At 40.0% G+C, this 24,939-nt stretch overlaps 2 protein-coding genes across 3 annotated transcripts in view; one reads left to right on the top strand and one right to left on the bottom strand.

Moving 5' to 3' along the window:
* The window catches only part of LARP7 (La ribonucleoprotein 7, transcriptional regulator), a 62,808-nt gene that overhangs the window by 29,978 nt on the left and 7,891 nt on the right, over positions 1 to 24,939 (bottom strand). Inside the window, exons 3-4 of the mRNA XM_075750971.1 lie at positions 1,523 to 1,665; positions 590 to 712 (exon numbers count right to left, since the gene is read on the bottom strand). The gene's annotated coding sequence lies outside the window, so the exon portion shown is untranslated. The remainder of the gene's footprint in view (positions 1 to 589; positions 713 to 1,522; positions 1,666 to 24,939) is intronic.
* On the top strand, positions 4 to 24,939 carry ZGRF1 (zinc finger GRF-type containing 1). Of its 2 annotated transcripts, XM_075750960.1 has the most exons (31): positions 4 to 107; positions 566 to 698; positions 1,213 to 1,384; positions 1,508 to 1,588; positions 1,713 to 1,769; positions 2,206 to 2,391; positions 2,779 to 4,537; positions 4,679 to 4,984; positions 5,303 to 5,385; positions 6,071 to 6,169; positions 6,408 to 6,581; positions 7,283 to 7,388; positions 7,475 to 7,581; positions 7,782 to 7,932; positions 8,903 to 9,561; positions 11,103 to 11,241; positions 11,745 to 11,929; positions 12,319 to 12,506; positions 13,085 to 13,224; positions 14,128 to 14,274; positions 16,271 to 16,385; positions 17,239 to 17,498; positions 18,584 to 18,743; positions 19,381 to 19,458; positions 20,286 to 20,433; positions 21,449 to 21,576; positions 21,899 to 22,022; positions 22,470 to 22,646; positions 22,761 to 22,895; positions 23,485 to 23,746; positions 24,627 to 24,939. In XM_075750960.1, exons 3-31 carry the CDS (start codon positions 1,364 to 1,366, stop codon positions 24,740 to 24,742), a joined length of 6,291 nt encoding a protein of 2,096 aa, XP_075607075.1. In that variant the 5' UTR covers positions 4 to 107; positions 566 to 698; positions 1,213 to 1,363; the 3' UTR covers positions 24,743 to 24,939. The 2 variants fall into 2 exon arrangements, with proteins under 2 accessions (XP_075607075.1, XP_075607076.1); XM_075750961.1 differs by lacking the exons at positions 4,679 to 4,984; positions 5,303 to 5,385; positions 6,408 to 6,581 and having other exon boundaries at positions 6 to 107; positions 2,779 to 4,617.

Genomic DNA, 24,939 nt, shown 5'->3' with positions numbered 1-24,939 from the left:
TCGGGGTGCTGTGACGTCACGCGGGCGGCGGCGGGAAGTTTCAAACGCCGGAGGGAAGGCGGCGTCATGAACCTGCCGTCATGAACCTGCGCGCCCGCCCGGGGCAGGTGAGGAGGGGCCCCTCAGTCCGAGCGGTTACCCCGCCTGGGGGGCGGGTGAGGGTGGCGGGCGAGTTTCTGCGGCGGGGCAGGCCCCGGGGAGGCGGCTTTGCGTCAAACGCCGCCGTGCTGACGGAAATGTTTACGGCTGATGCGCTGAAAAGGGTTTACAGGGCCTATCCCGGCTGTGCGGGGCAAGCGGGCGCAGCAGATGCGCGCCGATAGCGAGCGGCGTTCCTGTTCCCCCCCTGTTCTCACGTCATTCCGCGTTGCGTTATGCTAAGGGCTTGCGTGCACCCCGCTGCTCCCGACAGTCCTTCCCTGCTCTCTGAGGCGCTCCGTCTCCCAGGTTTGGCACCTTACACCCACCCGGGGACCGCTGAGAAGGCGGCAGCCTTACGAAACAGCGTGAATTTCTCTTTTTTTCCTCACATAAACCGTTTTTTTTGTTGTCGCAAATCACCCAGCGTGCCAACAGCTGACAGTCTTACCTCATCCCATGGGAGCGTCTCCGCTGCGGTGCCGTTAACGGACCGAGCTCTCCGAACGCGGACGCGAATCGCGGCGCCGACCAAATGTTATAAGCTGGTACGTACGGCGGTAAGTCGCAGCCGCTGGAGACGAGTTGCTTTTGTAACGATTAGTTCCTGGTTTCATCGTCAAAGGCTGTTTGAAAAGTTATTGTGAGCTAACTGTAAAGATGTAAAGAGGCTTGACCTCACGGGTCACTGATCTTGAGCGTCAGTCACCTTGAACGTGAATTAAGCGTGCATGACCAAGTCTAGAGCTAACAAACCTGTGACAAAATTATTCTGTTCGTAGCTTCTACGGTTTTGGGGTTGTTTTTTTTCTGCGAGTAAATGCATTTAGGATAATTTGTTAGTTCGGAATAGCGTTATGATCCCTGGTGTTCTCAGAGTTGCTAGCCACTCATTTAAATGAATGAATTCCCCAGGAATTTAGAAAGTATGTTGGCATCTATCAAAATGCTTTTTTTTTTTTTTTACCAGTAGTCTTTGTGTTCAGTTATTTTCCAAGTTTCTCTTCAAAATGCCCCCATCAGCTATATCCCCCTGTTTTGACGTTGTCTTGCATCTGGCTTTCTTCTTTTGAGGAAAAAATTGAAGTGAAATGACATCTGGTTTTTTTGTCAATGCATTTGCTTCACGACTCTGGCGGATTTGGAACGTTTCTCTGTCTCTCGAGCTGTATGAAGATGTGAATATTTATGAAATAAGCTGTTGGATAACTGTTTTGCCAAAGCAATGGCTTCTCAAGAATTTACTGTAAGTGATATTTAACGCTCTGTACAGAAATTAAGTAGAAATAAATTAAAAGACACTGTAGCTGCTGTGTTACTTAAACATTTTCTTACTTAATTATTTCAACTCTTTACACATTGAAAACAGGTATTATATACTCACCAAAAATTGAAAAAATCAAAAACATGGCAAGATGGAACTCTGAGGATTAGAACTGGTGGAAATAAGGTGAACAACTCGGATTTAATACCGTTGGATTTAATATCAGTTGCTGCTGCTGGATCGTCAGTGGTGATCTAGTTGATCTGTAAAATAAAATTAGTTATTTAAAATTCTGGTTTTTTCATTGCAGGCTGTCTTGTTTGATGACAAAGGACAATGTCTGGAGAGTATTTTTATAAAATCTCAGGTATATTTTGTTCGGAGCTTTTCTTATTTTTATGCCTGATTGCGGTTTGTGTTTCAGGAAGCATTTCAAACTCTTGTTCGGTACTTAAGGTAGTGTTTGGGGGTTTTTTTGGTTCTTTTTATTTTGGATATGAAAGTCTACCACGATGCAAATAATGGAAAACGAAAACAGCTTCTATTTTTTGTTTTTCCAGAACCAACATAGAGGTTTTAGGGAATTCTATTCCTTGTGGGTAAAAGCAGTGTATTACAGTGATACATTGAGTAAGGCTAAACCATGACAGCATAACTTGAAGCTAAGTGCTAACGCTTCCTAGTACATGTGTATTTTCATCTAAATATTTATATGGCAGCTGTGATATACTGGGCATAAATTTTTACATGTAACTTCCTTGTATAGAACTATTATATGCACACTGCTGCATTCTCTCTTCTAGGTGAATGCTGGAGATGATTTAGAAAGCGAACGATATTTGATCACAGTTGAAGCAGTAAAAGTGAATGAAAAATCTTCTGAAGATCAGCCAAGGGAAGCAGAAACTCCAGCAGTGGCTAGAAATGGTGTAAAACCTGGTGTTCTGCCTCCAAGACATCTGTCTGTCGGCTTGAAAAGGAAGTTTACGGTACGTCTTTGTTTTGCGGGTTATGTCTGATGTTAACGTGTGTTTTAAAACACAAAATGCACATATTTTAATGAATGGGAAATATATAGATAATGTCTTAACTGGTTTTTGTTTGTTTGTTGGTTTTCTTTGAACTCTAAGCCAGAACATGTTACCGGTAGCTATTTTTTTTCCAGGGTTTACTAAATTTGTTTGGTTTAGCAAGATTGCTATTGCTAAGGGTGCAGTGAAAATCGCAAGGGCTTGAGATTATTTCTGTACGCCTGTAGAATTGTCACGTGCCGCTTGATCAGAATATATTTTATGGAGCGTGCCCTATTTTCAACATTGGATTACAAAATGTGAAGTTGATTTCTGCGTAGAATTAATTTTAAATTTCTCTCCTAGGGTTTCCAAGGACCACGCCAAATTGAAAAGAAAATATCAACAGCGGAAGATGGAGAAAACCCAGCAATATTGCCTTTGCCTAAGCAGTGTCGGGGTACTTTTCCATCCAAGTTTTACATTACCTCTCCGTTATTTTCTACGATTTGCAAGAAAGATGCAGAAACAAATCCATCCGCAGACTTTCTCGAAGATGCACGTACGGATAACGATAGAGAGCACATGTCTCTCTCCTCGTTGCTTTCAGCTCCGTTTCTTGACAGATGCGAGGAGACAGAGAAGCAAAACTCTGATGAGTCCATTGTGAAGCCAGATTCTCCTCTAATGACTGGGCACGCCAAATCTAGCAGTCGAACAGCCGGTCTCGGGGCAGTGTCACGCAACATCAGGAGCACAGCACAGATAATAGCTCTCTTGAAGTCTAAACCAACGTATGGATGCAGAGAGCAAACGACGTCTGAAGTCACAGATGGTCTTTCTCAGTTTCAGGCATCGGAAAACGCAGATAGTTTATATAACCAAAAAAGCACAATCCTACCTGCTTTTTCAGGCAACCCTGCCGAAAGACACGTTCAAAATACTCAGCGCCTGCCTTTCACGAAGGGATCCGTAAATGATCAAAAGGAATGGAATGCTGAAACGCTTCTAAATTCAGCTGACCGACCTTGCGATGGAGAAGTCACGAGGCAGAGACGTGACGAAAAGGCAAATAATTTAAGTCAAGATTTACAAGATCCCCACAATACAAGTAGTTGCTTCCTACCTGAATCCACCGTAAGTAGAGTGAGCGACAGTCGGTTTCTCCCGTCCTTAGGTGACATTTCATGTTCAGCAAGTCCAGTCGCCTTTGACAAAACTCTCTCCGGATACAGGGAGCATCCAGTGTCTAACGGTTTTAAGGAGAACTCATCTGGGAAGTTGCAAAGTGAGCTGCAGCCAAGACAAAATTCAGAAAGAGTGCCTCGTGACTCAGAGCTCTCTGTGGACGTAACATGGACTGAAATCGGAATTAGAAAGGAGGAATTAAGTGCGCTTGGCAAAGACTGTGATCCAGATGAACAGGTGATGGAGGTTAACTTTAATCTAATGGAGGCTTTTGATTTTAACGACACAGACAACGAAGACCTCTGTGAAAGAGATGTGAATAAGCTCACTGAAGGAGACGTGCTTTCACGAAGTCCAGATGGCTTAAAGGGAGAAGATGTCGCACAAAACAGTGCGTTGAGATTTCATCCCTGCTGCGAACTCGTGGGCCACGGTAAAGACAAACGAGTCAAATGTGCAACGTTTGACGGAGAGAATGATGGAAATCACAGCGCTGAGGGTATAGCACCTCAGCTTGGTGACAACAATGCCAGAGATGCAGGGAGAATTGCAGAAGACTCTGCAAACCAGACCAGAACTGAAGCGGAACTTTTGGGTGACGGACACGACGTAAAAGAGATTAATGAAAGTCAATTAAGCATTGAAGCCACAAACAGTAAGGATCTTGATGGCTGTGCAGCACGTACCATTAATGGCATGTCATGGATAAAAAACAAGCACTCTGATCTTTTGCCTGGTGACACAAATGTTAATGAATGTCACTCTAAAACCAGTATGTTTGAGGAAACTGGAAGTATTTCATGTATTTCTACCAGCAGAATAATTTCTGCAACGGACAAAAGGACCGAAGATGATGTTATACAGCTTGGATGCGTGAAACCCCCAGGTGCTGATTTAGAACACTTCTGGGGTACTAAGAATGATGACTTTAAACCAGGTAGTCCTTTGCTGGCTTTGTCACGACAATCAGATCCTAGCTATGGCTCGTTCCAATATATCGCAGAAGATAATCAAAAGGTATTTGGCATTTCACATAAGGACGATACTCTCATTTCCAAAAGTTCTGTCTATTCTTCAGGACAAGGCCATTCATCTCCAGAGGAAACAGCGATAGGTGAAACCGAGTTTGAAAACGTAGAGAGTGAAAATGCCTTACGTGAAGGCTGCCAAGGTGAAAGAATGGGAATGGATTGCCTGGAATGCACGGCAATGGCTGGAAATTCCTCAGATCTTCCTGACTGGGTAAACAATATCGCTCTTGTAAGAGCTTTGACTCAACATAGCACAGCATTAGAAAGCTTACAAAAGATGGAGGAAAATAATAGCGTGTTATATGAAGCAGAGACTTCTAAAGAGATATTTGAACCCCTTGCGAAAGATGAAGGTTAGGTCAGCTTCTATTTTAAAGTCAATTCTGTATGACTGTACCTATTTGACTTCTGTGCTCTTAACTGTCCTGCTGGACAATTCATATTCAGAAATCATACTTTCGGAGTGGTGTGTTAGGAAGGTTCCCTCATGCAATTTTTAGTGTTTAAAGCAAGGGTGCGGGCTCCGAGTCTGTGGCTTTGTTTGCTTTAGTTCAGTTAAATTCTGCAATTATTTGCGTGGGTAAAGTTTGTAAGCCCGGTAAATACTGAGGTGTTTCCTTGTAAAAAGAATACTCTAACTGTAACTTATTATGCTTTTCCATCTCTTGTAGCTATAAAAGAGTTTACAGAAATGCCTTACTCAGAAAGTATGCAGGCATCTTCCTGTTCATACTTTGATTCTCCTGGCCTTATGGTAACCAATTTTTGACTACATACATCTATATGTACAAGATAAATTCATTTTCTGCCAGGCTTCTTGAGTAAAATTCTTGGTTTATGAAAGGATAGAGGCCGAGCTAGAAATTGCTCAGAGGCATCGACTAAGCAGCTGATAGCAAACAGGAGATGTCCTCTTGCAGACATTACTGCCAATAAATGTTCAGGAGGCCTACTATATGACAAGGAACTTAATGCAAATTGTCATATTTAGTTATGTTTAATATCACATTGGTATGGCTGGTACTTCTCCTTCCCTACCTCATCTTCTTTTACCATCTATTTTTTCTTTTCTTTCGCTGTCTTTTTGAATGCCTGGCTTTCCGAGGAATTTTAGCACTTAGGTTGAAATATCCTGGCAAATCTATTTGAGCTTGATGCTTCACGTTGATTTTTGTCCCGTGCTATTAATAGTCTTTTTCTTTCAATCCGTCCAAAGTGAAAGAAAGATTTGAGATTAAATTCTTCTCTTTTTCCTGTCCCATTTGAAAAACAAACATAGTTTCTTATCCTATCATAGATTGTTCTGGCTTCCAAATAAAAAGCCTGTAATTTAAAATGCTTTCTCTCGTATAAATACAAGAGATTTCTTAGCTTAACTTTTCACTTTAAATGGTTATGAAATTGTTAGACTAATTAGCTTTTGATACTTTGATATGCAGCCCAACTGTGTAGACAATTTATTACAGAAAACAGAGGCATGTATCGTACCGATAGCAGCGGCTCAAAGAGACCCGAGGACGTCTGCCTGCCAACCGAAGGTACAAGGCCTGCGGAATTGCAGTGTAATGAACAGCGTTTCTGAAATTTCAATTCAGTGGTTTACTATTTGCAATATAGAGTTGTAGGACTGCAAGGAAAAGAGGAGATTTTTTGTTCTCTTCTGCCATTTGCAACAGATTATTTTTGTTCTATGTATGAAAAGTACCTTTTTTGACTGTAGATAGTTCCAGAACAGTACTTATTTTCAGTTAACGATAATTCCCCTCTATCGCGTAGCCTGTTGCCTTTCAAGGGCACCAAGTGAAGGGATCGGCAGCCAGTGAGATAATGGTGAGAGCTCCCTGCTCACAGCTAGGATGGCAGCAGTACCCAGATAACATGGAGTTTGCAGCCAAGAGATTTTTGTCACCCCTGTTTTCAAGCAACTATGTCCTTTCTGACTTTAGACAGGTAAAACAATTTTGTCAAAGTTATTCTTGCTAGCCGTAGTGCAAGTAAGCATCCTGTAAATGCAGGATAAAAGAGCATTCTTTTTTAGAATACTACGATGGTATCAAAATCACTAAGAACTGAACGTAGTGCTTTGTGGTTACAACTTTTCAGTTAGACAATTATTTTAACTCACTTTGGTCACAGGAGTATGCATTTGCAAGATGTAACTTCTTTTTTTCCCCTCTGATCAGTTACACTTTGAAAAAAGCTTGATGGTCATAATGTATGATATTAAACAGATTTCTTCTAGTGAAAAGTGGCAGAGGGCTTTTATAATGATTGTTTCCTGGTGTTAGGAGTGGAATGTTCACCTCAACTGGATTTGAAATTTGGTATATAATTGTTAGAGAGTTCCAAAGCAAGGGTTAAAACTTTCTTGGATTATGATTCTGCTCCTCCTGGATGCTAAGAAACATGGCATGCAACGTTAAATTTTTTTTTTTCTAATGCAGTATATATTTCAGCATTTAAAATAATGGAAGAAAATTGATATTTCCTTTCTTACTTCCAGAACGGGCTAGAGATACTGAAGAATTATATATAGAAATAATATTTAGAAATAAGATATTTAGAAGTGAGGTTCACACAAAGATAATATTCATATAGAGGATAAACAGTGTCATTACTAATGAGTTTTTGCTTATACTTTTTTGGTAAAGTCTCCTGGTTCAAGAACTCTTCATGAGGATGACATCAGCTTTATCAAAGAAGAGAATTTTCAAAAGAAGTCTAACATTATTAAAGACTCAAGAATAGATCAGTCCCGTAAGTGAAAATAAAAGTAGAATGGCAGCAACTGGCCTCAGAACAATTGTTCCGCATGACTTGTGTCCTTCGCGTATTTTTCCTAGCACTGGCATTGAACGTGTATTCTGAAGTTCCACCACGGACAATGTCAGGTTCACCTTCACCTTCTGATTTGAGACAAACGCGGTGGACTCCATGGGAACCTGGCAAGGTGGGAATCGACTGTCTCTTCTAGGCTTTATTTCCTTGTGTGTTCGTGGTAGCAATTTCTTATTTTTGAAACTGTTTTATCTCAACTCGGAGAGACGCTTTAATTGCTCAAAATGATGAGAGAGAGAATAGTGACCAAGGAGCTATAATCAAGTCTTTTTTTGCAGTCATTCATTTGACATGTTACTTCTTCATCTGTAGACGATTTCACCAGTAGAACTGACTTCCTCACTTGATCCAGACTCTCCAATTTCTCCAGCTTCAGGAAGTGAGGAACCTATTGGAGAGATCCAGGAGCCCCTGATACACAGCATCTTGCCAAGTGAACCAGAACTTTCAGAAATTTTTTTCAGTAAGAAGTTCTAGTTTATAATTGCACTTTACAAATATTTTTGCTAGAAAATCTTTGAGGATTTTTGAAGCACAGAGAATTGCACTATAAAAGACAGTTACCCTGGGCGCTGAAATACACTGAGATGTGTCTGAGTAACTGCAGAGTTTGATTTGTGTTTGTCACACGTTTTTCAGAGGAGGTTTGTTAGTTTTTTTAAGCAGGATTTTAAACGGTGTGTTCCAAACCGGCTGAATTACCCTTGAATTCCATTCCTCTCTGCCTCAATTCTATTCTCCTTAAAGAGACTTCAGAAGAGTGATATAATTTTATAAAGAAAAATCAGCTTCTAGTTGGGGCGAGGGAAAGGCCATAAGCTAAGCTTCTAATTCGTACTAATGTTTTAATTTAATTTATTTACTTCCTTTCAGTTTTCCTCCATATTCAGCTGTCCTCTGACCCGCTTCTAGTCGACACTTATCAATGACCGCTATTTGTAATTGATAGTGAATTTAGTCAAAAGGATCTTGTGGTACTAGAAGCCTATTTATTATCTACATCGGTTAATATTAATTTACATGGTTTTGTGGGTGATCCTTTTGGAAAAAGGAGCAAATGTTAAGCTGTTTCCCAACTGGCAGCTGTCACTTGACCTACCGAGAGTATCACATTAATGACCTCCAAAACAGAATAATGTTTAAATCATTTCGACCAAACGTTTTCTTTTATACAAGTTGAGTGCCTAGAGCAGAAATGTGTTCTGAACGTAGAAATTTAAGTATTAAAAGAATCACAGCTGAAATCACTCATGTCATAGGGAAATTGAGTGTGGTACTACACACGCATGATACAAAGAGCTTGCCAATTAGAAGACAGGATGTAAAAGGAAGACCTTAGCATTCTTTCCTTATCTTAAGGTTTTTGTACACCTGAAGTTAATGTGCCATCCGTAAGTGCCACAAGTTGCTTGTAAGATGTGTTTGTCCTACAGCACGGGAGAAATCCAGCTGTCCAGAGGAATGCAACCTCTCGAGATGCAGACCCACCGTTGAAACACGAACTCCGTTTGTCACCCTTCCTGCCACCGAGAAGATTCCTGACGCGGTTTATCCGACTGACAGCAAGGAGGTCCAGCAGTCTTTCGGCTCTTCAGTAGTCAATTTATGTAACAAGTCGGTGGTATTTCCTATTAGTGCTTTTGGCCCTGAGGGCAGAAATTATGAAACCTCTGTGTTTGGAGAGTATACAGAAGACGGACAAAGGGAATCTGTCCAACCAGCGTTCCCTAATGTGACTTCGCAATATAGACAAAGCAAGTGGCTAAAATATCAAAACAGTGCTCGGTGTGACTTGATAACTCAAAACAGCGACGATAGGGAAGTGACTGATGACATCTGTGCTGAGAACGTCCTTGGAATGCCCCTGGGTGACACAGGAGAGAGCAGAGCTGTGAATAAAAGTGCTCCCGGCTCCGCACCTCTTCTGACAGCAAAGAGCGTGCTTGGTAAATGCCGGGCAAATACCAGCGACCAGGATTTGATTTCAGAGAGGAAGTTGCATGCTCTGCACTTAAGTCAGACACCTTTGGCTGAAGCAACACAAAAGGTGTTAAGTCATCTGAGCTGCCACACTGTAACAGGAGACGGCCAGGTGTGTAACCGTTCAAGCAAATGTAGTTAGAAGTGACAGAAATGCATTTTTCCGGACAAAGTAACTGCATTTATCTGATTTCCTGCAAGATATTATCGGCACGATTGGATGAAATGTTTCTACGTACGTAGTTACACAAAAGAGTCTCAGCTATAGAACAGCAGCTGCTAATGTATTTTTTAAAGGTGACTAATCTTTTGTAAAGGTAATACCTTGGCGCGCACAGTGCCAGATTTAGATTCTTAATCTGGATGTTGATGGCAGGAAGATGAAATAAAAGCTGTGGGACCAAGAATCGTTTTTCTTAATTGTGAAATCAGCATCCTTTTAATGAACACCCATATCTTGCTTCCAAGTGTAGTCTCTGACTTTAAAATATTTTAAATTTCTTCGGTTTTAATTGTGGAAAAGTTATGGCATTGAATAAGCACCTAAAAAATTAGAGCAGCTGTTTGTGACCAGTGGACTCTCTCAAACAAATGGACTAAACTGGAAAAAAAACCCAAACCGACTACAAGTCAAGTTCTAAAAGTTGCCAAATGCCTGTGTTTGAAAGTTAATGAAAATGTTAGACTACTTTTTTTTGTGGGGGTTTTTTTTTTTTTTGACACAAACTTAGTATGCTGTGTTTTCCAGTTCTTTAAAACTGCGTACAGTGAAATATTCATGCGAGATAGAGGTGTGGCAATAACTGGGATATTTCATGGACACACTGGTATCCATACTGTGTTTATATATATATATAAAAAATCCATATATATTGGATTTTAAAAAGCTTATGAAGAGGCTTATTACGATGCTCTCTGGAGTGTAGCTAGGTGGAAGAAGCTGGGATGGCAGGCACAGGGACAGCTTGTGGTATGCACGCTTCCCCCAAAGCTCCCTAGTCTGATTCTTCCTTCCCTGGCCTTGTACTACCTTAGCTATCATTTCACCTGATGGATTTATTTCTGTGCAGAAATGGTGTTAAAAATGGGGTTTGTGTGCTGCTTCCCCACGTCTAGGGCTTAAAACATGACTCTTAATTATGTAATTTACTCTAAAGCCTTTGCAAGTATTATTATAAACACAGGCTGTTTGTCAAGGGGCAAATGATAACGTCATGGTACATCCTAAACGACAGTCCAAGCTCTACGCTGTAGCTCTGGGTGTACTTAATTTTACTCCTGTTGGCAGTCCTACTGAACGCATGCTCCTGGACTTACAGTTAACAAAGGCTGCAAAAGTTTGTGGCGAAGGGGATTTGTGTTTTGCTTTTGGAAAACTGATTCTTCATTGACGGTCTTCATGTTGAAACTTCTGGTGGCAGAATGAGACCCTGAATTTTTTCTGTTTAGTTGTACTTACTAATGAGAGCACAATATACAAATTGACGGCTGGACTTGATGATCTTGGAGGTCTCTTCCAACCTTAATGATTCTATGATTCTATGAATATATAAAAGCAAAAAAGGAAAGAGAGAAGTACAGTAGCCATTTATCAAAATTTGTCTCCTTCTGGGTTTTGCAAGTTTTGAAGGTTTATTTTTCTGTGTTTTTTAGGACATAATGATTTCCGAGTTGTCTTTTCCTAACGTGGATAAAGTAAAGTACGCTAATCTTCCTAAAAGAAAGGTTTTCATACCAACTGTGTTTCAGTCTCACGTTCAGTACAAACAGATTTTTAAAGCTGCTCTGACAGGTATGTCTAACACCATGCTATGTAAAATGCTGTCATTTTTAAACAGTCCATTTCTGAAGCTTCACAAAGCAGGGTGAGAGGGAGAGGGGTCATCAACGTCATCTATTGGAACAACTGGTTTGGGATATATGTACTGAAATATAGTCAGTCTATACCCAAAATTGCAAAGACAAACCAAAAGACCAGTAGGCTTCTGTTCAACAGTGTAACCTTGTGCCTGTTTACCAGTCTTTAGATTCCTATCTAACAGTTATTTAATGTTTGGATTGTTTGGAGTCATATGCTTAAATGTGATTTGAAGGAAAGTAAAGCAGTTAGAACAAATTAATGGCATGTGCAATATGTGAATTTTGCAGGTCACGTTCCTTTTAGGACTCAGATTAAATGCTTTGGTTTAGATTTGGGATTGAAAGTTTCAAATGAAAATGTATTTGTTTGCACGTGCTTGTGTAACCTTTTTAAGGCCGTACTAATTATTCTTTTATTCTCCTTTCTACGTCAAGAGCAATTAAACATAGTGCTATTTGAGTTGTCACAGAGACTGCACAGTGCTCTTTCAAAAGCGGACATATCATTTTACGCGTCATTGAAAGATGGGCACGGCGAGAGCAAAGCAAGCTGCCTTCCACTCTGCAATCACATGCATCCTGCTAAGCTGGTTATGGTTAAAAAAGAAGGTCAAAACAAGGTGCTGTTTATTCCTTGTTGGTTTACAGTTTGGGGTGTTCCTTTGGCGTATAGACTGTATTGTGTGAACAATTACAGAGCAGTTCTGTGTGATTTACAACTGCAGGTTAAAGCGATGTGTTACAGAGATCACTTTTAAGATCAGTTGTAGTGTCTGCTAGTGTCCAGACTTGCTGATGTAATAGTTTTCTCCATATAGAAACAGCTTTATATAGAGAAAGACCTGAATTTATAATTTTCTAGGTTATATAGGATTTCTGTAAGGTATGATTATGCACGCTGGCTTCAGAAGCTGAGAGTTCTGAGAGCGGTCCATTGCTTTATAATTTTTTTCTTTGTTTTAATGTGCTAATGGTCTTGTATTATTTTTTTTTTCCCCTCCCTTCTCAGGGACGTTGGTTCTACACCTGTGACGCCCCAAAAGCTGAGCAGTGTTCGTTTTTCAAGTGGATAGAAGATGTGAACCCCGCACAGATAAAATCTAGACCTAGCATAGCGCTTCATGATATAAAAAGTATTGGGATGTACCTCAGAAGTCAAAAGATTTGTCTCTATGAGGGATGCCAGCTTTTGGTGAGGTATTCTGAAACGCTGTGCGCTTTTTACAAGTGCTACGTGAATTGCAGGATTTATAAATATTCCAGTAGCTCTGGATTTCAGGAGCATTTAGCAGACACTTTCGCTAACTATGTCTAAAGAGGCTACAGTTCTGTGTAGAAATGTAAAAGCCAAATTTGTGAAGGAATAATATTCGCGGCAATGGCATTTCAGGTCAGCGCTCTTTTCAGCAAGAATCCAAACTGCTTACCAGCAGTGTGATCAATTGCTTAATGAAATCCCTTACCGTTGTTGCATTTGAATTCCTGTTCATTTGATCATTATTCTCTTAGTGATTCTCATTTTAATGATAGAAGTTGTATCGAAGGCTATTCCGAGCTGCTTAACTGTAGGGGAAGCAATTCAGTTATGGCTGAACATTACGGAAGTATTTTGCAGTCAAGATAAATGTATTTAAAACTTGGTAACGTAAGATGATGAACAACCAAGATCTGCACTGTATAATTTGGTCCAGCGTGTGGAGCTTTCTTATTTTTGGTGGTGAATCCAAAATCTGCCAATTTTTCACATACTTTTTCTTAAAACTACAATTTAACAGGAAAGCCTTTGAAATGCAAACACAGCGATGTAATAAGTTCAAGAAATTTATGAATACACCTGCCAGATTTGATGGCGATTCCAAAAACAAATTATACCTCAAACTAAGCAGAAAGGAGCATTATTCTCTCTATAGCAAAGGTAAGCAAATCTTAAGCCTCAGAAGAATTGTCCATGTCATGTTGTGCCTTTTTAATTTGTAATCTGAAGAGAAAAACTGAATCCTGTTTTTAAACTCCTGACAACCCTGATGCTTCTCGCCCTTCTAGAATGAGAACTGAATTATCTCATTAATTCATCTTTTCTTGTAAGTGTTCACCTACCTTAGAAAAATATAAATTCTACGTCCTTGGGTTTGGAGTGTATTAAATCTGTGAATCGTGAAGTATGAGGAAAGCCCGGTATTCTGAAGCTCTGCATGGGCAAAAGTTTGACTTGCGTATGATAATTTTTGATCGTTTTTGTTACGGGCAAATATATATGCACCGGTATTGCTCCTAACTTTGAAATCTCCCTTGCTGTGCTCTGTAATATGTGTTAGAGGAATAGCGTAGGGAGCTTTAGTCTCATCAGGTGTGCATTAAGTACATTCTTTCTGTGAAGAAACCAGAACATTTGCGTGCTCCAGTATTGTTGGTTTTGGAAGGGAAGGGAAAAGGTACGTTTATTTCAGTGCTTGCTATTCTTTGGCAAGAGCGCGGTTAACTACATATGTAGTATCCTTCAGTGATTTGTTCCAAATGCTCCCAGAATTGATAGCACTTTAGATTTGCCAGAAGTCAAACGCTGCTAGGTGCACCAGGAGAGAACTTCAGAGTCGCCATCAATTTCAGACAGTAAGTACTAGAAGAATTGTCAATTACATATTCATTTTTCTAGAACTGAACTAACACTTATTTAGAACTTTCTAATACCCCCTGCTTTCACGTTAGCGATGGTTTAATTTGCAGCATAGTAACTGCTGAGCTGTTTGGTCCGGCTTAATTTTCTTTAAAAGACAGCAGTCAAAGAAGCTGATGAGAACTCTGTATTTTTTTTTGACAGATGATATTTGGGTTGTTTCGAAGACTCTGAACTTTGATCCCCTTGATACTTTCATTGCAAGTAGTGCTTTCTTTGGACCGTCCTCTAACAACGAAGTAGAATTACTACCACTGAAAGGCTACTGTCCCTCAAACTGGCGATCAAATAGTGAGTTCTACACCAAATAATTCAGAATTGGGAGAAACAATTATTGAGGGGAAAAATTTGGCCAGCCATGAAGGATGAGATTGGAAATTCTCAAATCAAATCATTATTATATTCACAGTATTTTTTTCCCTTGTGTCTTTGAATGTGTAATTTGAATCCAGTACTTAATGCAAATAAACCTGCAAAGCAGCTGGTAAGAAATCCTAAATGGGTGATGAAGAAATGAGGATAATGTAGTAAATAATATAATATAGAATGCAAATTGACTGTCAGAGTGTAGGTAACAGGAATATGTCGTTACTGTCCTTGAAAAACAGACAGAAACCCCGAACAACCCGCTACAGATGGAAAATTTATATTTGTATAAGAAGCCACGTATTAAATCTGTGAATTGGCTGTCCCGTCGTTCCTTTCTGTGCCTTTGTTGCTACAGTCTAGAACGACTAAAAAATTAGTATTTCAAAACTTAGAAAAAACCAAATCTGTCTAGTTCTAGTTATTTTCGTCTATTTTAAAAAGAAAATATTCCTAAACCTAAACCTAGCACTGATGTTTTGTAATGAACCGCTGACCTTTATATTCTTTAGCAAGCTGCTCCCAACTAAGTTGCAGCCATCCTTTTTGGTTTTAACATTTTAGTTGGGGGTATTTTTGTAATATTTTGTGACCCTGAAATAGTGACCCTGAAGCACAGAGAAACAGTGTGGGTCTGCTATAGATGTCACAAAAAAATGACACGTGCTGCCAAACATGATGCACACGCTTCTTATTTTTGCTGTTGAATTCAGCTAAAGTTTTGGGTTTGTTTTGGGTTTTTTGTAAAAGAAAGAGATTAAGAATGCATGAGGTAGTCATTCTGGAGCTGGTAATAATATACCTCTGCTTGCTTTCTGTTAATGCAATACGAAAATTGTGTGCTTGATCCCAAAAGGCTTTATTCATAGCACTTAACTGAGTAGGTAAATAGAGTGGTTTAAGTGAACAAATTAGTCTTTTTAGGCTTTCTGTGTAATCATTAGGGAGAGGGTTCCAGCAAAGCACAATGGGGTGAACCTACATTAAACTCCTGTTCTGAATTACATTCAGAAGATGAAAAAATACAGGAAAAAAAATTTACAACAGCATGCAAAGCAAAACAGCAAAGGCACGGGCTTCAAATGCAATTAGAGGTTCGGTTTGGTTTGTTCCCTGAGTGTGAATTGCGGGGCCGGATCTGTCCGGCAATAGCTTTTCAATCTTAATGCCTTTCCATCACGGCATTTTAGTTTTTCTTAGGAAATTTTTGGTCCTGACTTTCTTTGTGATCATAAATATGGATTATTTCATAATTCTATAACCATTACAAAACTGAACCCCTAAGTTGTATGAAAATCAAGCTTTCGGGAATGTATAGTTGATGGCAGTAATAAACAGCAGCAAAATAGAGATACGTGGGTTACTAAGCATGTTAAAAACTGTTACTTAGGCAAACCCTGAGCCACAGAACCTTAGGAAACCGGCAGTGAATTAGAAAAATATAATTGAATACTTGTTCTGTTCTTATACTCCCCTCTAGGCATCCGGTTTTGTACGCTTTAGAAATGGGCTAGATGGAAGTTGAGCGTGGCCCACGGGAGGTGCTCTTCTGTTCCCGTCTTGTCTTTTTTAAGAAAACATCTGCTTAGCTATTGTGATAGAGACGGTGTACTTAGAAAATTCACCTCCTAAACTCCCAAGCCTTCTAAATATCCCGAGTGTTTCTAAAAGCAGTAAGGATTTTTATCAAAGATTCCTTTCCAGAGGGTTCCTAATGTTGGAATCACAAATACTTCAAATGACGCACTTTGAAAAGAAGGGCTAATAGGTCTCTCCTCATCTACAAAATTCAGTCAGACGTGGTAATTGGGTTGACTTGGTTTCTGTTACAGGAGGCTAATTGCTCTTTGGGCATTTTGTAATTCATTTATCTAGCTGATTTGAAATTTTTCCTAATTTTATTTTTCTGTGGCCTCTCCAGTGTTTGTTCATGCCTTGCTGGTTTGTAACGCTAGTGGCGAGCTTACATCTTTAAGAAATATGGAGGAGCACTTCAATCCATCTACGTTACCACTAATACCGCATCTACTAAAAATGTAAGTTACTCTTTGAGTGATACTGTGAGCGTACAATACGTCAAAAGGTACAGAAAAAAAACCCCAACACAAATACCATTGAGTTTGCCCTAATAAAACGGGGATGAGGAAAACTAAAGTCAGAAAACAGTGCAAGGAATGAACTGTTGACAATGCAATTTTTCACTTATGTGGAAATGAAACTATAGCCGTTGCTTAACTTCTAACTCTGGGAATCTAAGTTGGTTTTTGATTTTTTTCTCCTTAAAGCTGACCTGCAGCCCATGTTTTACATCCTAGCGATTAATACTGAGCATTATTATGACCATTAGGCTGACAGTACAGTCACCGACTGATCTGTGTTAATGCATATGCTTCACAGGGGATCAGCGGAATTGCATTTCCTTCCCAACTTTTAGATTCCCTTGACACAAAACCTAAAAATAAAGTATTTTCTTGGAGAATCGGAGCAATATAGGGATATTTCCAAGACTGCTTATGATTCACTGCATAAAACAAGTAATTAAATGAATCCTTCCTACCTCTGGCTGCATTCTTCCACCACTCCTTATTCTGCCAGTCTCGCAGCCTTCAACTATGTCAGATTGAAAGCGTTAACATATAGGAAGAATGATAAAACCCAAAAGCCTGTTTCATATGATCCAGCTTTCAGCCAGAAAAATAATAAGGGGCAGGAAAATACAGCCCAGGTGTATGTCAGGGTGCAGGGGGCAGCAACTTTGAATTATGTCAGCTGCTAATCATAAATCCTCAGAATTTCACGGTCAGGTGAGTGAGAATATCAGAACCACGAGATACAAATTATACATACGCAGTATTACACCGCAACTTTTGACGGTTGTATTTTTCTTAGGAATTTTGATTCTGAAAACGCTACTAAGAGAGTCAACAAAAGGAAATTTATTCCACCTGCCATCAGCCTGAAACGCACAATGATGTGTGGGCCTGTCAGCACTGAAGTGGCAATGGGACTGGCTAAGAAGATGATCCAAACCTTCTCGTTGAACCCAGATCAAGCTGCATCACTGATTCAGATAGCTCGGATGATGACCTCACGTGAAAATACCAAACCAGTGGATGAACATCACATCTTCCCTATCACAATCATACGTGGTATATAGCAAATAACTGTGGGATTTGTTGCTGTTGCATCTTTGCAAAAATGCTAATTAATATGTAATGCCAGTGTTAGTGAAATATCACTCGTTTCTCTCAGTGATGGAACAGTAGACTTGTTTCCTTAATCATGTACTCGCAGTTCCAGGCAGACTTAAAGGGAGATTCTTATGTCTAGGTAAATGTCGACTTGTTTTAAATGTAGCGCAAAAGATGAGCTTGAATAAACTGCCTCTGTGTACGGAATATCCTTTTAAACTCTCTTGTGACGCTGCTGTCCTCACCTACTTCACGCGTTTCCTGAAAATTCCTTTCTTGGATGAGGCCCCTCTGATAATGACCTTGACATTAGCACATCCATTCCATCAGCACAGAGCTTTTAATCTTTGAATTTGCATTCTGCCTTTTGCAGGCTCTTAACATCAGTACAGAGTTCTTTCCTAGCAAGATCCATACGTGAGATCAGAGTTATTTACTGTCTTCTGCTTATTTCTTTTCACATTAAAAGCACTTTTTGTCAGGTATCAGCTTTGCTAAATTATCGTACGCATTTTTATTCCTCGCTGTTTTACTTCCTTCTATCTTTGATTCATCCCTTTTCAACATGTACCAAAAGGCTACTAACTTCTTAGCCCGAGCTTTTGTTAGGCTGCCAGGCATATTAATCTAGGTAGAATTATTAAGTCATTCCACAATAATCATGTCTCAAATTCCTTAATCTGTACCCGAGGACATGGTATGAGGGGTGTGCATGCAGACACTTGTGTTTGTATTATTTTAATGTATCGATGAGACTCCTTAGCAAGTAATGCACGTTTTCGACCAGAAAATTTAGGAAAAAGACCTTAGCTTCCCTTCTGTAGTTTTTTTTTTGTAAATTTACGGCAGGCAGTAAATGCAAAGTGTAACGCAACTGGTTGCGCCGGGATACTTAGAGCTGCTGCAGCAAGCACATGCAATGCTTTTACAGGAATCACAGCATAATATTTGATAAGATAAACTTTTGTTATACCAATTGACTAAAACTGTACTTTCTAGAAAAATTTCACTGGTAACTTTGGCTTTTTCTTCCAAAATACCAGGTGTTTTTGGAGCTGGGAAGAGCTATCTGCTGTCTGTTGTGATCTTGTTCCTAGTAGAGCTCTTTGAAAGCAGTGAAGCTACGGAGAGTCCAAGGCCAGCTCCATGGAAACTTCTGATTGCTTCTTCCACTAACGTTGCTGTTGACAGGATACTGCTGGGGTAGGCTACTGAGACTTTCACAGACTATTGTTCCAAAAACAATAACGCACTTATGGTAAAGATAATTGTGCTGATATTTCCGGTATAACACTTCAAAAAGATTGCGTTCTTTCCCTAGAAAGTGTCGCACGGGAGCTTTAATTTTACCCTTGCTGCTTTGCACAGCATGCACGTGTTACAGGAGTGTAAGGCTAATGTTGGGGTCTGCTCTCATCAAATTTACTGTTAAAATCCATCATGACAGAAAGCAGGATTGCTCAGGAATCCTTAGGAAGTAGCAGTAGGGCCAGGGGAAGGAGGGACGGAGGGAGAGGCAGACAGTCAGACTTGGGAAGCTTTGGCCTGAAGCGAACATGAAATAAAACTCATGGTTTGGAAGGATAAAGGGAGGAAGGGGAAGTACGAACGGAAGGCTATTTCTGAGAGGAGACTCAAAAGGCATTAAGCATTTTTGAAACAAAACACAATGAGGTAATTTACTTTGATTTACTTGAATTGTGGCGCAAGTTACTTCATCTGGTTAATTGCGGAAGTTCATGTTCTGATGTGTCTGTTAGCCTTTTTAGAACCGCTTTTAAACTTTTCAAAATTTCTTTTTACGTTTTTGTAACACATATCGTCTCTTTTTTCTTTGAAGTCTCCTTGATCTTGGATTTGAGAATTTTATCAGAGTGGGAAGTATCAGGAAAATCACTAAAGCAATTCTTCCCTATAGGTAAGAAATCTTTGAGGGGTCTGAAGTGATTCTAAGATTCATGACAGTATGCATGCCGTAAAATTACTATTTTGAAGTCATTCAAAATGTGATTGTAATATACCTATCTCACCCGGCATGGCGGAGAAATGTTACCTTGACTTGGGAATAGAGCTAATGCTTTGAAATGGGAAGTAGTAGAGGAGAACAAAATAGTGGCACTCATGCATTTGGGAGCTCACACAAGGGGGAAAAGCAAAACAGACAGGCTTGACGTAGATCTCTACTGCTGTAGTGATAAGAACTAGGAGGAAGTAATTGTAAACTTAACGCTCAGAGAATTAATGGTAACAACTCATGAATTCTGTACTACTTAGCCAAGTTATCTTTGCTGTAGCGTTCTGGGGTTTGTCCTGTAACTGTTTAAAAGTAAGCCATCTACTTAGTACTTTCAACACCATTTGAAAGAACAAAGCAAAGTTCAAGATGAATAAAGTTAAATTTCTATTCCTTGGTGCCAGTGGCATACCGAGGGTATAAGATGGTGTAAGAATGAAAACCTTCTAAGTTCTGCTCCACTCTGAAATCAGCCGTGTGCACGGAGAAGTCATTTACTACCTGTATGTCTCTGGTTGGGGTGGTAGGGCCTGAGCTGGTGGGATAAAGATCTGGTTTAAAACCAGTATTACACTAGTCCATCCCAGCTGGATTCGGGATAGGTTAGTACACTGCTGTAAAGTACTCTTGTGTATAAAGTATGATTATTTTTCTATATTGGGTGTTCACCGAACACTGAAAGCACTGTTATTTTCAGTCATTGTCATGTGTGTTATTAAATTTTTTTGAAGTTTACACGCTGGCTCAGGAAATGAAAACGAGCAGTTAAAAGAGCTGCTTGCTCTCATGAAAGAAGATTTAACTCCAGTTGAAAAAATATACGTAAAGAAGAGTATTGAGCAACACAAACTGGGGACCAATAAAACTATACTGCAACAGGTACGGTCCAAGCGGTGGGATGGGAAAGCGGGATTCGCGAGGTCTTATTCACAGGGCCCAGCGAACAGGACCTGGGAATCCTGCCAAGCTCCTAGTTTTGAAAAATAAAATGAGCAACTGGGAATCACCTCTCGCACCTGGCAAGCCCCTGGTTTTGAAAAATAAAATGAATGTTAGGACTAGGACAGGTTTGATGGCATAGTTATGGCTTAGTGTCTTACCCGTGTATGACTTCTCTTGCAGTTCCTGTTTAGTGATACCTTAGAGACAGAACCCCTCTTTGAATTGTATCGCGATCTGATTTAATATTGCCAACCTAGTTTACAGCGCAGAGAGAGAAAAAATTTCTGAGCGCAACTAGTCTGCACTGTCACCTTGAAATTAAAATTTATATACTCGTAAAGGTAGAAGATAAGGACTGAGCTAAATCTTAAGTATCGAGAAGATTTCAAATATATTTTAAGTAACTTTGCATCAAAGTATTACCTTTTAAAATTACTACTTCCTGTAGAAAAATCTTCTCAATTTCTGGTCTTTCCAGTTGTTTGCTTTTTCTCCTCAGTCCCAACTCAAAAAATCCCAAATTGTTGTAGAGCCATTGTAACAAAGCAGATGCGAGCGATTTGTTTCTTATGCTTACTCCTACTGGTCACGGCTGCCACGTTTGCTGCCGGCGCTCAGAAGGTTTTGGAGGACTGTGTAATCTGAACTCTCTCTGTACCAGACCCAGACCTGGTCTTAAAATACAGGAATCTGATTCCAACGTATCAACACCCCAAGCATAAGAAATGGTAAACTTGGACCCATCTCTGTGCATACACAGTGCCTTTTACTGGAAGTTAGTAGTACATAATTTTTGGAGACCCAGTGAGTGTGACGCAGCGTGCAGTACAACTGCTACAAATTACTTTAGGTGTGTTCTACTGCCAAAGCTATAGTTATGTACTGCACAGAGATTAACCCTTAAATGATCTTAACTTTTTGTCTACCCGTTTTCCCCTCCCTAATAACAAAGGTAAAAGTGGTTGGAGCGACCTGTGCTGCCTGCCCCTTCCCTTGCCTGAATACTCTGAAGTTTCCCGTAGTGATGCTGGATGAGTGCAGTCAGATGACCGAACCTGCTTCTCTCCTTCCTATCGCGAGGTACGGCCTTTCTTTTCTGTTTCAGCAGAGAAATAACTTTTAGTTAGCAGTGACGTGACCTCCAAGGCTTGCCAAAGTCGCACAGCTTTTTAAGAACATGAACTCTGAGGTCTCACCTTAGAAAGGAAGAAGAGTACTTTTAAATTGAGCCCTGCTCTTAGGCGCCTTCCTTGCGTTATTTCAACTGCGGAAAGAGGGTGATGGAGAAGGGAGCCTGATGGAAAGCAGTCTGTGATATATAAACATAGCACACGCTTGCATCAGGAATAGTTCAACATGATTTTTAGACCTTTTTTCTTATTTTTTTAACGTTCTTATTTAGGTTTCAGTGTGAAAAGCTAGTCCTTGTGGGAGACCCTAAGCAATTACCGCCAACTGTTCAAGGGTCTGAGAGTGTTCACGAAAAGGGGTTGGAGCAGACTCTGTTTGACCGGCTGTGCTTAATGGTATGTACTACTAATCACATCGTCAGAGAAGGTGGAGGGTGACATTGTAGGTCCGCTGCAGTCGCTAACAGCGTTCTGGTTGAGATGTCAGAGGAGCAGTGTTTCAGCCTGGTTTTTAATGAAGCAGATGCCATTCTAGTGCGTTTCTCCGTAAATGTTATTTTCACAGTGCACAGAAATTTGTAAGCGTAACAAATATAAAACAAGAATGGATTGAAAACCAATGACAGATTCAGCCTTCTGATCTTTATGTGCAGTTCTCAAGCCAGGGAGAAGAATCAGGGGCTACACTATTTGTTCTAAATTTTTGTTGAAGTGAATGTATGAAGGTTAAGCAGGTTACTGCAGGAGTTTTTTCCACTTATTTCTTGTTTTGACCTAGCTGGCATTGCGAAATAGTTAGTAATTCTTTTTCCTATTCATGCTTTCTGTATCATAATTCTTCAGGGACATGAACCGATACTTCTTCGGACACAGTACCGATGTCACCCTGCTATTAGCGCCATAGCCAACGAGCTGTTCTATGAAGGACACCTGATAGATGGTGTTTCCGAGGAAGACAGAAGTCCTGTGTTGGATTGGCTTCCAACACTATGTTTTTATAATGTTCATGGGGTAGAGCAAGTAAGTTTTTAAACATGTCTTAGATAAACAGTCCAAGTTCTTCCGCCGTTCTATTCCTTTTTGCGTTCTGCTCTTGGTGAGAGCTAAATTGGAAATCATCTTCCCTGTTTCCAGACTGAAAGAGACAACAGCTTTTATAATGTGGCAGAAGTTCATTTTACAGTCAAGCTCATCCAGGCTCTGATTGCAAGCGGCATAGAAGGATCTGCCATTGGTGTGATTACTCTTTACAAAGCACAGATGTCCAAGGTTTGTACCATGTATCATCAATAAACCAGTTTTCTTAAATGTATTTGTTTAGAATAATCATTCCAGTTCAACTAGGAGGAGTCAACTAGAAGTCAGAAACAAATGTGGGATAGGTAAACTAGAGTTTACCAGAATTTCCCTTTCTTATGGAAAAAAAAAAACTGTTTTTTTTTCTCTAAAATTAGTCAAAATCTTTTAATTCAAACATATGATTTAAAAAAAAATATCTTTTTCCATTTGTTTTCCTTCCACATAGACACTCAGAAAACTGGCAAATGAAATAGTACATAATTTTCAGAAATGAATTAGGGGCTCCTGAGCAAGGTTGGAGTTGTACCTCTTCCGGCTACCCAAGGTGTGACACGGGCTGCTGTGATTAGTAAGCGGTCGCACCGAACGCACCAGTGATTTGTCAAAACCAGGTTCATGGCGTAGTATTTTCCCATGATTAGCTGAGCTTTTACCATCACTGCGCTCTGTAGTTTCTTTCTTCGCCTCTTGGCTCAGGCTCGTCGAGTCCGTTTGCTCGAGACAAGTGATTGACTGCGAGTCGCGTAGCTCATGGCCATCCATCTTCATTTATCTACAGATTCAGAATTTGCTTAGCGGCGTACACTCGGAGGCTTTTGAAATTAAAGCCGTCCAGGTGTCCACCGTAGATGCGTTCCAAGGAGCCGAGAAGGAGATCATTGTTTTGTCGTGTGTAAGAACAAGACAGATTGGGTTCATAGACTCGGAGAAGAGAACGAACGTGGCACTAACGAGAGCAAAGAGGCATTTGTTGATTGTTGGAAGTCTGGCCTGTTTGAGTAAGAACAGACTCTGGGGAAGAGTAATTCATCACTGCAAAGGTAGTATTTTCTTCTCCTGTATTTTTTGAAACCATGCAGCTCATCTTGTTTCATTACGCTGTGTATACTACGCTTTATGTATTATGGTGTATATATACTATACATCTGTTTAATATAGAAAGTATACAGTGCATACTATATAATTATTACATGTAAAATATAGTATATTGCAGAAAAACACAAGTGTGTGCAAGCGTGCAAGTTGCACGTTGGCAGTTTTATCCGCAAACTGGTTTTTATACTCGAAGGGTATTTTGTTCCCCAGGAATGGGATTTCTTTTTCTTCTTCTGGTGCTACCAGACAGCTCCACAAGGAGCACGCTAGTGCGGAGAGCTGGAACCCACTGCATCTCTAGTCCTTTCCCAGTTTGCCTTTACATAGTAGACCCAGGCAGAAACATGTTAGAAACAAATTCTTCTAGGCAGCTGTATTTCTGAGTAGATAGTAATTAAATAAAGGAAAGGAAAATGCACGGTGTCTTTTTGCAACTAGGGGCTCGTTGGTTTTGGAAGATAAATTTTGAGCTGCTAGGAAGAAACAACAATGCTATTGGAGACCAGCTAACTCGACCGAGTAATTCCCGATTGCTTCATTTACAGGTCACTGTCTTGTGAATACACGCGTTTGTTTGATTGGACCACAGAGGGAAATACAGGTTTTGAAAGTTTGGGTGTTTAGAGGTTTTTTTTCGTTTTGTTTTTTTTTCCAAAGGAAGCATTTCGTTAATGGCTGAACCCTGAAGAAGAACAATTTTGAAAGCAGAAATATTACAGCCATTCGATGGGCTGGGGGAAATAGATGTTCACGTCACCACAGACTAATTACATGATGGATGCTGTAAAGGGAGATGTAATTATTCTGGTTATTGTTGCTTTTTAGGATGGGAAAATGGATTGCAACACGTAAGCCAATGTGAGCAGCAGCTAAATGACATTCTTAAGCGTTATTTGGAGAAACAGAAGGAAGAGGAACAGAGTAAGAAAAAGGAAAAATAAAGCGTGCACCTATTTTATGAAGAAAATATGAACGGCGTGTGTATAAAAGTTATCAGAAGGATTGCAAATCTAGTATTTCTATTTAATGTGGGAAATTTTTGTTTGTATCTCAATGCACTGGTATTTCTGGTTTGACCCCTTGTTTGTATGTATGACTACAAATGAATAAAGTAACTTTATCTGCTTGACAACCAGAA

This window comes from Balearica regulorum, chromosome 4, assembly GCF_011004875.1.
Source record: "Balearica regulorum gibbericeps isolate bBalReg1 chromosome 4, bBalReg1.pri, whole genome shotgun sequence".
NCBI classification, from domain to species: domain Eukaryota; kingdom Metazoa; phylum Chordata; class Aves; order Gruiformes; family Gruidae; genus Balearica; species Balearica regulorum.
Note: the sequence above shows the minus strand (reverse complement) of the source record. Positions and strands in the feature narration are given on the sequence as shown.

What these genes read in the sequence shown, in the direction of transcription:
- ZGRF1 (XM_075750960.1), top strand. Translation starts at nt 1,364, where the DNA reads ATGGCTTCTCAAGAATTTACT. An exon ending in TGGCTTCTCAAGAATTTACT is followed by an intron (nt 1,385 to 1,507) that starts GTAAGTGATATT and finishes CATTGAAAACAG; the next exon opens with GTATTATATACTCACCAAAA. An exon ending in CTGTAACAGGAGACGGCCAG is followed by an intron (nt 9,562 to 11,102) that starts GTGTGTAACCGT and finishes TGTGTTTTTTAG; the next exon opens with GACATAATGATTTCCGAGTT.